Consider the following 15,406-nt stretch of genomic DNA (forward strand, 5'->3'; position numbering starts at 1 on the left):
AAAAAGTACCGTATTCTACCTACGGCGAGTCTTGGTGAAATAGAAAGAGGATGATGTCATAAGCAACGTCCGTGGTCATTCACAGGCAGTCCAGCAAGGCATCGCCCGACAACCCAATCCATGGAGTCATCTCCTAAGAATGCAGTCATCTCTTACGAATCAATCATCTCTTATGCATTCAGTCATCTCTTAATAATGCATTCATCACTTACGAATGCAGTCACTCCTTACGAATGCAATCATCTCTTTCGAGTGCAAACATCACTTACGAATGCAATCATCTCTTACGAATGCAGTAATCTCTTACGAATGCAATCGTCTCTTTCGAGTGCAAACATTTCTTACGACTGCGTTCGTCTCTTACGAATCCAGTCGTCTCTGGCGAATGCAGTCATCTCTTACGACAAGCAAGAGAATGCTTTGACATACAACACTTCAAACATCGTTAAATGCGAGGTGAACATGCTTAAAACATATATTAGATATACATAGATAATATAAAATATGCATAGAACATAGATATATATATATAGTATACATATATAATTATAATTTAAGTACATTGATAGAAACATCTTGCTTCTGTCCTTTTTAAGTCTATTTTCACCGCTTACAGTGATTCGTGTTGTAGATTGTATCCATTTCAGTCATGCAATTCCAAGGAAGTCATTTGATATACCGAGACCAGGATGTTCCCTGTCGCAAACAAACCTAGTATGAAGACCAAACATGTCACAATGTTTACTCGCGGTATTAAACCGTATCTCCTGCCCGCCGTTAAGTACCAGGGACGACCCCAAACAGTGTTCACGTGTTCGTGGACATGACGGGGATTATGTCAGATTAAAAGGGACTGTTATCAGGTATGATTCTGTTGAAGAAACAAATCTAATTCACAAAGTGTGTTATGTTGAAGACATTTCATTGATAGGTATCAGAAGACCGGGAAGATCCGGGTTAGAATTGGTCTTCAGCAACCCGTGCTTGTCGCAGTGGTCTGTAAATGTCGAATCTGGACCAGATAATCCAGTGATCAACAGCTTGAGCATCGATCTACGTGATTGACATACGATGACATGTGTCAACCAAGTCAGCCAGCCTGACCACTCGATCCCGTTAGTCTTCTCTTGCGACAAGCATGGGTTACTGAAGATCAATATTCTAACCCGGATCTTCACAGTATGATACACACGTAAATGTAACATCTATATGTTCGTTATCTTTTTGAGACCCTTTTAAAGAAACATGCACTAATAATGTGTGCTGTATCAGCCAAAACAATTGTCGAATGACGTCAACATGACATCAACAGACTCCAGCTTCATCATCAGTATTGATGTCATATGTACGATGACGCATTTCCGACCGTACGTCACAATAAGATTCGGACCTACATATGAATACATTGGGGAGCTTGGGGGATATTTTCCCTAGTGCACATATGATTTTACGAATTCAAAACCTATGAATAATATACATAGGATAAATAAGTGGTTGGTTTCCCGACAGGAAAAAGCCAACGGATGAAAACGGAATCAGTTGAGGTCAAATAGGAATAAAAATGCCAATATGGAAGGTCAGATGGTGGGGTCTTCCCACTTGTCCGGGATCTATATTTTATAGGTTCCAGATCAGTGGAGCGCGATAATCCCAACCATAACTCTTAATCCCCTCAGCCTGCTGGACAAGTGGGAATTACCCCCGATGGTGCTACTTTAATGTGTATACAAACAAATATGGCGGCGCCTTTGTCAATCGACGATCGAGTCAGAATTAACTCTCGGGAATATAGATAAAGTATGGGATAATTGTCATCATTATCAACAGTAGCATTAGTGTACATCCGGTTTTCCTAACGTTATGACGATCTGATGAAATGCCAAACGTGTCTCATAGACTGGAGCAAGAGTGGCTTCCCTTTGATAAAGGACAGTTACTCTAGCTTGTGATGATGTGTTGCCGCGAATGACAAATAAAGACAGGATGTGCATGTAGTTTGCCTGTATGTAGCTGCACCACTGTTGAAGAGACAGGTTTCATGTGGAACTGTACATACTGTTGGCACTGTCCGACTGACAGATCACTGACCTTCGGACTAATATATACTCTTCAAAAATAGAAACTTGACAATGTGAATTTTAGGAAAATATTTGACAAAAACCAATCCATGCTGAATCCCAAAATGTGGAGGAACAATAAAACGTTTACAACAAGAAACGTTGAACAAAAACGTAACGTTACACTCACGTTTGTAGTGAATCGCTAAAAGGCACCCTACATGAAATGCACGTGCATCATGAAATTGTGTATCACTCCGTGCTGAAGCCTATGACTGTAGGCTTTAAAAAGCCACATCAACGGTACTCCACATGCATTAATTTAAGCCCCTATCGACGACAAAAGAATGCCCAAACTGACAGACGCTCAACGACACAACGCCATCGGCCGTTTACAAGGAGGGGCATCGCAGCATGAGGTGGCAAGGTACTTCGGCATGTCCAGACAGACCATCTCAAACCTATGGACCCGATACAACAATACTGAGAATGTTAATGACAGACACATGGCCAGATCAGGTTGACCAAGAGTTATTACCGCCGTCCAGGATTGCTACATCCGGTTGAGACATCTTCGTTCGCGCACCACGACCGCAACATCCACAACAACCCAAATTGCTGGACTGCGCCGAATCTCTGACCAGACAGTGCGCAATTGGCTACGGGAAGCCGGACGTATTGCCAGAAAACCAGTTCGACGTAACGTCTTGACACAACGTCACCGTGCTGAGCGTCTACAATGGCGCAGACAACGAGTGAGATGGCCGCGGGCAAATGGAGGACAATTTGGTTCTCAGATGAGTCTCGGTTTCTTCTCAGACGTGCTGATGGACGTTCACGTGTACATAGACGTCGGAACGAACACTACGCCGATAGGTGTGTACAGCGGGTCGATAGATCTGGTGGTGGAAGTGTCATGGTGTGGATCTTTCCAGCATGACAATGCTCGACCTCAGCAGTATCACGGCGGGGAACACTAGAAATGAGTAAATGAGTGAGTGAGTATGGTTTTACGCCACTTTTAGCAATATTCCAGCAATATCACGGCGGGGGACACCAGAAATGGGCTTCACACAATGTACAGATGTGGGGATTCGAACGCGGGATTTCGGCGTGGCGAGCGACCGCTTTAACCACTAGGATGCACCACCACCCCAATTTATTTTGAGAATTCAGTACAGCTTATTCGACCTCATAAAATATTGATATAATGTCATAAAGTGGTTATCTCCTGTTTGTGTTTGATGAATAAAGGCTCACGCTAAAGGCACGCTAAATACAACGGATATATAGGTTGGTGGGGGAGTAGAGTGTGCGCACTTATATCATCAAGTCCAGATGTTAGGGGAAATGCTCCTCAGTATTTGCAAATCGATTAAGACACACATTGCGTTATTTGCCTGACTACGTACTGCACGTTTATTTGCATTTCACAGGAGTGGGGCTATGGATGGCGCAGTTGTGAGGGTAAGTGAGTGAGTGAGTGAGTGAGTGAGTCACATCTATGTATTGGCACTGACGTGACTCTGTCCGCCATGTCTGAGCAATAACCGAAAGCACGAATGTTTTTGATTGTAAAAGTAAAGCAGAACCGGAAGTGCATCGACAACATGCAGAACTTCATTGGCGGGGTTCTTTATGTCAGCCCCTGGACACCGGATAATAAATACTTTACTTTGTAACCCTACACTGTTGTGTTAAACCTTTATGGACCCGTGAAGATCCGGGTTAGAATTGATCTTCAGTAACCCAAGCTTGTCGTAAAATGCGACTAACGGGATCGGGTGGTCAGGCTCGCTGACTTGGTTGACACATGTCACCGTATCCCAACTGTTTAGATCGATGTTCATGCTGTTGATCACTGGATTGTCTGGTCCAGACTCGACTATTTACAGACCGCCGCCATATAGCTGGAACATTGCTAAGTGCGGCGTAAAACTAAACTCACTCACTCAACCGTTATGTGTCCAAATCATGGTTGTCTGGAAGTAAATGCTTCATATGCCTGATGTGGTCATCATTTGTGGTTTGTAGTACCTCGGTTAACTCGAAGCTGTTACCTCGATCACATCCATCTCCACACAAGGGGACCGCCTCCGTGGTGTAGTGGTTAGAGCGTCCGCCCGGAGAGCGGTAGGTCGCGGGTTCGATCCCCGACCGCGTCATACCAAAAGACGTTATAATATGGTACTTGTTGGTCCCTGGCTGGCGCTCGGCATTAATGGGTACAACAAGGACTGGTCGGCTCGGAGTCAGTATAATGTGTCTGAGTGGGGTATTCATGCTTCACTGCGGCATGATATCTCAGTGAGCTAGCACTATAAAACCAGCTTCAGTCTGGGCTAGTACAAGCAGCCGCACGAACCCATACACACTTATGCACGTTGTCATATGAGCGAAATATTCTCAAGCACGACGTTAAACCCAATTTCATCACACCTCATCTCCACACAAGGGTGTTTGACAAACTTTCATTTACTATATAGGATTATAGAGTCACCAAAATCTTTCCCTCGACGAGCAAATGTTACGACGTCAGAAGTAACAGATATAAATCGATGGTTTCTGTCAAATAGAGGACGGAATTGCCATGGGCATCAGTTAAAACAAGCAGCCATTTTTATACTGGTCAATACATCCAGTAATACACCCAGTTACTGTAATACATCCAGTTACTGTAATACATCCAGTTACTGTAATACATCCAGTTACTGTAATACATCCAGTTACTGTAATACATCCAGTTACTGTGATACATCCAGTTACTGTGATACATCCAGTTACTGTGATACATCTAGTTACTGTGATACATCCAGTTACTGTGATACATCCAGTTACTGTGATACATCCAGTTACTGTTACATCCACTGTGATACATCCAGTTACTGTAATACATCCAGTTACTGTAATACATCCAGTTACTGTGATACATCCAGTTACTGTGATACATCCAGTTACTGTACTGTGATACATCCAGTTACTGTGATACATCCAGTTACTGTGATACATCCAGTTACTGTGATACATCCAGTTACTGTGATACATCCAGTTACTGTAATACATCCAGTTACTGTGATACATCTAGTTACTGAGTCATCCAGTTACTGTGATACATCTAGTTACTGTGATACATCCAGTTACTGTGATACATCCAGTTACTGTGATACATCCAGTTACTGTGATACATCTAGTTACTGTGATACATCCAGTTACTGTGATACATCCAGTTACTGTAATACATCTAGTTACTGTGATACATCCAGTTACTGTACATCCAGTTATGTACATCCAGTTACTGTGATACATCCAGTTACTGTGATACATCCAGTTACTGTAATACATCCAGTTACTGTAATACATCTGTTACTGTGATACATCCAGTTACTGTGATACATTACAGTGATTATCTAGTTACTGTAATACATCCAGTTACTGTGATACATCCAGTTACTGTGATACATCCAGTTACTGTCTAATACATCCAGTTACTGTGATACATCCAGTTATCATCAGTTACTGTGATACATCCACTGTTACATCTGTAATACATCCAGTTACTGTGATACATCTAGTTACTGTAATACATCCAGTTACTGTGATACATCCAGTTACTGTGATACATCCAGTTACTGTGATATACTGTATCCATCTAGTTACTGTGATACATCCAGTTACTGTGATACATCCAGTTATATACATCCAGTTACTGTAATACATCCAGTTACTGTAATACATCCAGTTACTGTTACTGTGATATCCAGTTACTGTGATACATCCAGTTGCTGTGATACTGTGTATACATCCAGTTACTGTAATACATCCAGTTACTGTGAGTTACTGTAATACATCCAGTTACTGTACATCCAGTGATACATCCTGTGATACAGTTACTGTGATACATCCAGTTACTGTACATCCAGTTACTGTGATACATCCAGTTACTGTGATACATCCAGTTACTGTGATACATCCAGTTACTGTGATACATCCAGTTACTGTAATACAGTTACTGTAATACATCCAGTTACTGTATCCAGTTACTGTAATACATCCAGTTACTGTGATACATCCAGTTACTGTATACATCCAGTTACTGTGATACATCCAGTTACTGTGATACATCCAGTTACTGTGATACATCCAGTTACTGTGATACATCCAGTTACTGTGATACATCCAGTTACTGTGATACATCCAGTTACAGTACATCCAGTTACTGTAGTTACTGTGATACATCCAGTTACTGTAACATCCAGTTATCCAGTTACTGTAATACATCCAGTTACTGTAATACATCCAGTTACTGTAATACATCCAGTTACTGTAATACATCCAGTTACTGTGATACATCCAGTTACTGTAATACATCCAGTTACTGTGATACATCCAGTTACTGTGATACATCCAGTTACTGTGATACATCCAGTTACTGTGATACATCCAGTTACTGTGATACATCCAGTTACTGTGATACATCCAGTTACTGTGATACATCCAGTTACTGTGATACATCCAGTTACTGTGATACATCCAGTTACTGTGATACATCCAGTTACTGTGATACATCCAGTTACTGTGATACATCCAGTTACTGTGATACATCCAGTTACTGTAATACATCCAGTTACTGTGATACATCCAGTTACTGTAATACATCCAGTTACTGTAATACATCCAGTTACTGTAATACATCCAGTTACTGTAATACATCCAGTTACTCCAGTTACTGTAATACATCCAGTTACTGTGATACATCCAGTTACTGTGATACATCCAGTTACTGTAATACATCCAGTTACTGTAATACATCCAGTTACTGTAATACATCCAGTTACTGTAATACATCCAGTTACTGTGATACATCCAGTTACTGTGATACATCCAGTTACTGTGATACATCCAGTTACTGTGATACATCCAGTTACTGTGATACATCCAGTTACTGTGATACATCCAGTTACTGTGATACATCCAGTTACTGTGATACATCCAGTTACTGTGATACATCCAGTTACTGTAATACATCTAGTTACTGTGATACATCCAGTTACTGTGATACATCCAGTTACTGTGATACATCCAGTTACTGTAATACATCCAGTTACTGTAATACATCAGTTACTGTAATACATCCAGTTACTGTAATACATCCAGTTACTGTAATACATCTAGTTACTGTCTCATTTAGTTACTGTGATACATCCAGTTACTGTGATACATCCAGTTACTGTGATACATCCAGTTACTGTGATACATCCAGTTACTGTAATACATCCAGTTACTGTGATACATCCAGTTACTGTGATACATCCAGTTACTGTGATACATCCAGTTACTGTGATACATCCAGTTACTGTACATACATCATCCAGTTACTGTTCTATGTAATACATCCAGTTACTGTGATTACTGTATCCAGTTACTGTAATACATCCAGTTACTGTGATACATCCAGTTACTGTGATACATCCAGTTACTCCAGTGATACATACATCAGTTACTGTGATACATCCAGTTACTGTGATACATCCAGTTACTGTGATACATCCAGTTACTGTGATACATCCAGTTACTGTAATACATCCAGTTACTGTGATACATCCAGTTACTGTGATACATCCAGTTACTGTGATACATCCAGTTACTGTGATACATCCAGTTACTGTAATACATCCAGTTACTGTGATACATCCAGTTACTGTGATACATCCAGTTACTGTAATACATCCAGTTACTGTGATACATCCAGTTACTGTAATACATCCAGTTACTGTAATACATCCAGTTACTGTAATACATCCAGTTACTGTGATACATCCAGTTACTGTGTTACATCCAGTTACTGTACATACATCATCAGTTACTGTACTGTGATACATCCAGTTACTGTGATACATCCAGTTACTGTGATACATCCACATCATCCAGTTACTGTGATACATCCAGTTACTGTGATACATCCAGTTACTGTAATACATCCAGTTACTGTGATACATCCAGTTACTGTACATACATCCAGTTACTGTGATACATCCAGTTACTGTGATACATCCAGTTACTGTAATACATCCAGTTACTGTAATACATCCAGTTACTGTGATACATCCAGTTACTGTACTGTACATCCAGTTACTGTGATACATCCAGTTACTGTGATACATCCAGTTACTGTACATCCATACATCCAGTTAGTTACTGTGATACATCCAGTTACTGTAATACATCCAGTTACTGTGATACATCCAGTTACTGTACATCCAGTTACTGTGATACATCCAGTTACTGTGATACATCAGTTACTGTAATACATCCAGTTACTGTAATACATCCAGTTACTGTGATACATCCAGTTACTGTAATACATCATCAGTTACTGTAATACATCCAGTTACTGTGATACATCCAGTTACTGTGTTATACATCCAGTTACTGTATACATCATCTGTGTTACATGTAATACATCCAGTTACTGTGATACATCCAGTTACTGTAATACATCTAGTTACTGAGTCATTTAGTTACTGTGATACATCCAGTTACTGTGATACATCCAGTTACTGTGATACATCCAGTTACTGTATACATCCAGTTACTGTGATACATCCAGTTACTGTGATACATCCAGTTACTGTGATACATCCAGTTACTGTAATACATCCAGTTACTGTGATACATCCAGTTACTGTGATACATCCAGTTACTGTGATACATCCAGTTACTGTGATACATCCAGTTACTGTGATACATCCATACATACTGTGATACATCCAGTTACTGTGAATACATCCAGTTACTGTGATATACTGTGATACATCCAGTTACTGTAATACATCCAGTTACTGTGATACATCCAGTTACTGTGTGATACATCCAGTTACTGTAATACATCCAGTTACTGTGATACATCCAGTTACTGTGATACATCCAGTTACTGTGATACATCCAGTTACTGTGATACATCCAGTTACTGTGATACATCCAGTTACTGTGATACATCCAGTTACTGTGATACATCCAGTTACTGTAATACATCCAATTACTTACTGTAATACATCTGTAATACAGTTACTGTGATACATCCAGTTACTGTGATACATCCAGTTACTGTGATAGTTATCCAGTTACTGTGATACATCCAGTTACTGTGATACATCCAGTTACTGTGATACATCCAGTTACTGTGATACATCCAGTTACTGTGATACATCCAGTTACTGTGATACATCCAGTTACTGTGATACATCCAGTTACTGTGATACATCCAGTTACTGTGATACATCCAGTTACTGTAATACATCCAGTTACTGTGATACATCCAGTTACTGTGATACATCCAGTTACTGTAATACATCCAGTTATACATCCAGTTACTGTGATACATCCAGTTACTGTAATACATCCAGTTACTGTAATACATCCAGCTACTGTCATACATCCAGTTACTGTAATACATCCAGTTACTGTAATACATCTAGTTACTGTGATACATCCAGGAAGAGTGTATGAATACACCACGAAATGATCATTTGTTTCTTGTATACCCACAATTAGACTAACATCTACTCCCTGAAATGAACATATTTTACAGAAAGAACAGTTCCTAAGTTATAATCATGAAATATAATATTGATAAAAGTCAGTTACAGAAAGAACAGTTCCAAAATTATAATCATGAAATATAATGAAAAAAATAACAACCAGTCTCTGACAAGAACATATATTACAGAAAAATTAGCTCATAGTGAAAAAAAATAATAATGAAAAGGAGCCCTGAGAATTTCTTCAGCTGTGGAAATCTAGACTTCGTGGGATTTCTTGGATATATTTGCTTCAGGGTCTGTATGACAGACTAACTAACAATTTACACAACAAATTGCATTGGTTGGACTAAATCCGTACAATACTAAAACAATAATATTCAACGAAGTGAACAATAAAAGAATTATACACAAGAAGTGTAAAGCCAAAGGAATAGAATACGTTCTGTAAACATATCTTGACGGGTTTGAAAAACTCGTACCTGTTTGTTTGAATTTCACCCCTCGAATCACAACCGCATATGCATATTCAACGATTTTGCAAAAGTAACGTGATACATGGGTTTGGCATCGTACCGAAAGTGTGTGTTGACGAAATACCGAGACATCACCTGGTTGTGGCACCTTTGTTTTGTCACAAAAAATGATCTCTGCACTATATTCATGAGTCTCCTTAAATAAATATGCAATACTAAACATGTACAAAGGTGAAAAAAACATACTTAGCGAGCTGTATAAATGAAGGGTTGGAATCAGGTTTGTCAGTTGTCTCTGTTGATGAACCTCAGCAACATGAAGTACGCCATTGTCTTTGCAGTCCTGTTGGCTGTTGTCCTCCAGGAGGCATACGGAGCTAGGTAAGTTGCTGCTGTTGTTTATGTTTATTTCTTGTGTATCAGAAGCTGTGGAGTAGCCTAGTGGCTAAAGCGTTCATTCGTCACGCCAAAGACCTGGGTTCGATTTCCCACATTGGTACATTGCATGAAGCCCATTTCTGGTGTCCTCCTGGTGTTGCAAAAAGATATGTACACCCAAACTCAACCTTTGCTAATCACAGTTTCAAGTGAAACTTATTACTTATGAGCAGATTGGACCAGCTCTTGTTGCCAGTCAAAGGATATATCGCTTGAGGAAATTCCAATAGAAACATCTAAAATCTGACCCACTTCACAAACATGGGCGTCGGGTAACCGATCACGGACATACTGTACACTCTGACAAGTGTAAATTGGCACGGCTCCCCCGACCGGACAATACCTTGATCTAGACTACCCGTTGTCCGATTTCCATTTTGAGGAGTGGGTTAGATGGCTGACATTGTGTGCTGGTGATTAGGGGCCTGACTCTGAGGATGTGGGTTCGAATCCCGGACCGGGACTCAACCCGACAAAAGTTCTAGAATCTGCACTTTACTGAGGAAGCGTAATCCCAAATATACCATGCGTTACATTTGACCACTTTCTGATAGGCATTCTGTATGCATAACTGTATGACAAAATGAGTGAGTATAGTTTTTCGCCGCTTTTAGCAATATTCCAGCAATATCACGGCGGGGACACCAGAAATGGGCTTCACACATTGTACCCATGTGCGGAATCGAACTCGGGTCTTCGGCAAGACGAGCGAACGCTTTAACCACCAGGCTACCCCACCGCCTGGTCTAATCGAACCCTCAACAGCAGCGCTGCATGGGTTGTGAAGCAGCAATGTTTGAAATATAAAACACTTAATTTTTTAGGAGTCCCCTTACACATTTACAAATCATTTAGCATTTTGAGATAATCGTATTATTAATAAAAGGGGAAAGGAAAAAAGGATACTTAAAAGATAATATGGTTTATGCTTCATTGTATATTTTCAGTTGCCCAAAGAGCTGCAGGAAATACAAGCGGTCCAACTGTAGGTACTACTACTACTACAGATGGGGATCCGGCTACAGTAGATACTACTACTGCAGCAGCTACAGGTGAGACAGAGCTTTAGAACCCGTCATTACATCACTACACATTATTGGAAATGAGAACAGAAACTGTTTTTTACTGTTGGTTTCCAAAAGCTGCACTCTTCTGTGAAACTATAGAGGGGCAGACCTCTGATTTCAAGCAGTAGGGTCCCAGCTAACAATTGCACGTCGTCACAACGTTACTCAGCGGTCTCCCATTCACGTTGTCACAACGTTGTGACCTGACGTTGTAATACGTCATTTTTACGTCACTACAAGGAGAGAGTGAGTGAGTTAGAATTTAACGTCACCTCGGCAATATTTCAGCCATATAGTGACGAGAAATGTTTTACATAAACAATAAATTAAAGTGCTAAATAATCAGTCATCGAAGGACTGTAAAATAACTAGTGTATCACAGATGGAGTCTAAAACTAGCATGAACATGTAAAACTATTTTATTTACGAAGACAATACAATATAAAAACGGGCTATAGATCTCTAACAACTGAAGGTAGATCACCATACTAGGAACCATGGGGACTTACATTACTTTTGCTACCTGCATGGACCCTAGCTGGATTTACACCATCCCTTCAGCTGTTGTGAAAATTTTACTTTGAAAGTTTTTCTTTACGTACCCTTCACAATTTTTACGCTACCTGCATTTGGATACAGCCACTAACAATCTGGCTCATTCTACACCCATCCACATCTATCTACAGCATGTTGATCAAAATTAAATCAATTTGTTTTAAAAAAGCAAGAATTAAATGAAGATGAACAGAATTAAAAAGATCGTTAACAGTTTTAACATTGAAATATTTATCCCTTATGATGGTACTACAAGGAAAAGGTATTTTATACTAAAGTATTTTACGGTGTCTTAACGTTCTATTTAACGTTAATAGTTGAATAGTTCCCAGTAGTGAACAGTACATAAGAAACAAAGCAGAAATTCACTTCAAAGTTTATTCGTTGTTTTGGTCGTGTGTTTTCTGAAGCTGTAGCTGAATAGTGAAGAAAGAATCACAAAGTGAAAAACAGTACAGAAAACTCTATCGTGACACTAACGTATAAGAAACAATGTTATAACGTTGTGAGGAGCCTAAAGTATAACGTTTTCTCAACGTAAATTTGCAACGTTGTCATTACGTTGTGACATAAGGTTATAAAATGACGTAATACTAACGTTGTGACAACGTTGTGTGTTAGCTGGGGTGGGACATTGATAAAACACGTCCTAACTGGATAGAATGCCCTACCTTCTTCAAATATATGCCCTTAGTCCGACGTCGTCGCATTCGTTGATTCGTTATAGTTCATTACATAACGATATAATCAAAAGTTTATTTCACAGCTACGCTGAACCTTTCTGTTTCATTATTTCTCGGAATTGGACTTGTTTTGAAAAAAAAAAATCAAAACTCACTCATTTCTCCATCATACTCACTCACTCACTCATTTGTCCATCGAATCAAGTATTTTTCGAAGTATAAATTTGTAGTTATTTTAACGCATCATGTTTTTCACAATGAATTCTCCACTTCAGATCATACACAGGAACTTGCTACGAGACTTGTAGTAAGTACACACTGAATTGTTTTACATTTTTGAAGTAACAATAATAGCAATGATATTCATTTATGAAGCGTCTCTTTCCAAACACTTGAAGCGCCCACTTCCAAACACAATATTACCCCGGATAACCGTAGCTGCCTGTTAGGCGCAAGAAGGTTTTAGTCACATGACTTATCCCATCGGGTACCCTTTTTCGGCTGGGTGAACAGAGGCAATATTGAACAAACTCACTTGCCTAAGGTGACACCACATGTACCACATGTGATTCGTTGTGGGACAGGACTTACGTAACAGAAATTCTCAGGAGTCAAGCTGCCAAACACGGCCACCCATCCAAGAACCCTCCGCGCCCAAGGTTACCCAACTGCAACTGATTTAAGACCTGAGCTCTATGCACGGGGCCACACACCTTCACTGTAGAAGGGATCTATGTGAATACTTCGATTAATCTGTGGTTCGATGATTAGATATGGAATGCCTCGAAACAACCGTAAATTCCACAGACTGAAGGTCGGAACATCTCTGTCTGACTGCAATGTAGAAAATATACTTTTGATGAAATTAAACAACACAGAGTTGAGACCCCATCTAAGACTAAGACATATGCTGTTATCATAATGTGTGTAAATTTCAGAAATACATTCCCTTTGTACCTTTTCTGTAAATACTTTTAATGTGAGTATTTATGCAGCTCACGGTGGCTGGAGCAACTGGTCCGACTATGAGCTGTACGAGGAGTGCCCAGTGATGTGCGGTGGCAGCACTGGCATGGCCTTCAAGACACGATCATGCACCAACCCAGCTCCCAGGAACGGCGGCAACGCCTGTGTTGGTGGAGACACTCATGAGATGGTCATGCCCTGCAACACTGACGCCTGTGGAAGTAAGTCAATGCTCAACCTTTGAAATCTAAATACACGCAGAATGTCACTGACCACATCAGGGCAGGTAGCTGCTCCCAATCTATCTAATGGTAATACTCAATAAACCAAAGTTGAGTTGAATCTGAAGTAGTAAACTGTGTCCTTTTTGTCGTCCTGATAATGGACTGTTTTCTTGGTTCAATTTCGACTTGCGAGCCTAAATTTGGTTATTGCAGTAGTCTTTTCGGTCAATATATTTCAGCTCTAAGAAAGCCGAGCAAGATTCTTTTGCTTAAAACAAAACTGCTTTACGTGCTTTGTGTTCGTGTCCAACATATCCATTTTTATCAAAATTATTCTACTCACATATCTTTATGACAAAACCTCTTTTTGCAAACATGTCATCTTTAGTTGGTCTTTAGCCATTCAGCTAAATTGTGTCCGGGAATAGATTATGTTGTGATTATATGATTATTATGATTATATGTCTGGGGAAATATTGTGTCCTGGAGAATAAAATCACCTTATCCTAACAGGTCGATGCCCAACTGACTCTGTCAAATACCACGCCCACCCAACTGTTCCTCACAACTACTACCAGTGCGATCCCGGCCACAAGAAGGCTTTCCTGAAGAACTGCACAGACGGAACCGTCTTCAACGTCGAACGCCACACCTGCGTTCACGCTAATGCACAACACGGAGATTGCTTCCACGGCCAGATGGCGGCCCATCCCACAGAGTGCGGCAAGTTCTTGTCTTGCGTTCACGGCCAGATGAATGAGATGCCCTGCCCAGGTGGACTCCACTACAACAGGGTGACCAAGACCTGCGACTGGCCATCAAATGCTAACTGCGAGTCCCAGTAAATCTCTGTATCTTGAGCAATGGAATAAATGGAAAGCAAATTTCAGACGCTTATTTGTTCTTTTTGTCAAGTTGAATCACTAAACTTAATAAATAATTACAGTTATTAGAGAACTGATATATAGGCTGCCCAGGTGGACTCCGCTACAACAGGGTGACCAAGGTCTGCGACTGGAGAGATAGAGCCAACTGCGTGTAACGTTGAATCTGTGTAGTATGTCGTTATACACAGACGTAGTGCTTTAGAGCGTGAACGAGCAACGTCATAACGTCATAATAAAGCATGCTAAAATGAATTCAGTTGGTGATCTTGATTTGAAATAATTTCATTACACAAAATCTATATGTATAGAGGAATTGTGGGCTTTGTGATTACAATTTAAAGGGCTTTCTTGACACACACATGTCTGTTTGAAAGGTTCATATACCGGGACTATTGGTGAGCATCTGGCATTTTGTTTTCCTCTGTACTTAGCAAGCTCTGTAAGTGTAGAATCTTAAATACTTTTATGGTTGATTGGAACAATTGCATCCATGTGTTGGGTTACTGGCTGCTAAT

General features: G+C 40.1%; 1 protein-coding gene across 1 annotated transcript; it reads left to right on the forward strand.

Annotated features, from left to right (window-relative positions):
* The first annotated feature begins 10,318 nt into the window (after window positions 1–10,318).
* LOC124257246 (SCO-spondin-like) lies at window positions 10,319–15,143 on the forward strand. The gene is made up of 5 exons (XM_046691258.1): window positions 10,319–10,452; window positions 11,457–11,561; window positions 13,090–13,121; window positions 13,810–14,001; window positions 14,518–15,143. The coding sequence occupies exons 1-5, from the start codon at window positions 10,334–10,336 to the stop codon at window positions 14,847–14,849; spliced, it is 780 nt and encodes a 259-aa protein (XP_046547214.1). The 5' UTR covers window positions 10,319–10,333; the 3' UTR covers window positions 14,850–15,143.
* Window positions 15,144–15,406: the final 263 nt, after the last annotated feature.

This window comes from Haliotis rubra, unplaced genomic scaffold (genome assembly GCF_003918875.1).
Source record: "Haliotis rubra isolate DU_JTF1 unplaced genomic scaffold, ASM391887v1 Scf653, whole genome shotgun sequence".
In the NCBI taxonomy this organism is placed as follows: domain Eukaryota; kingdom Metazoa; phylum Mollusca; class Gastropoda; order Lepetellida; family Haliotidae; genus Haliotis; species Haliotis rubra.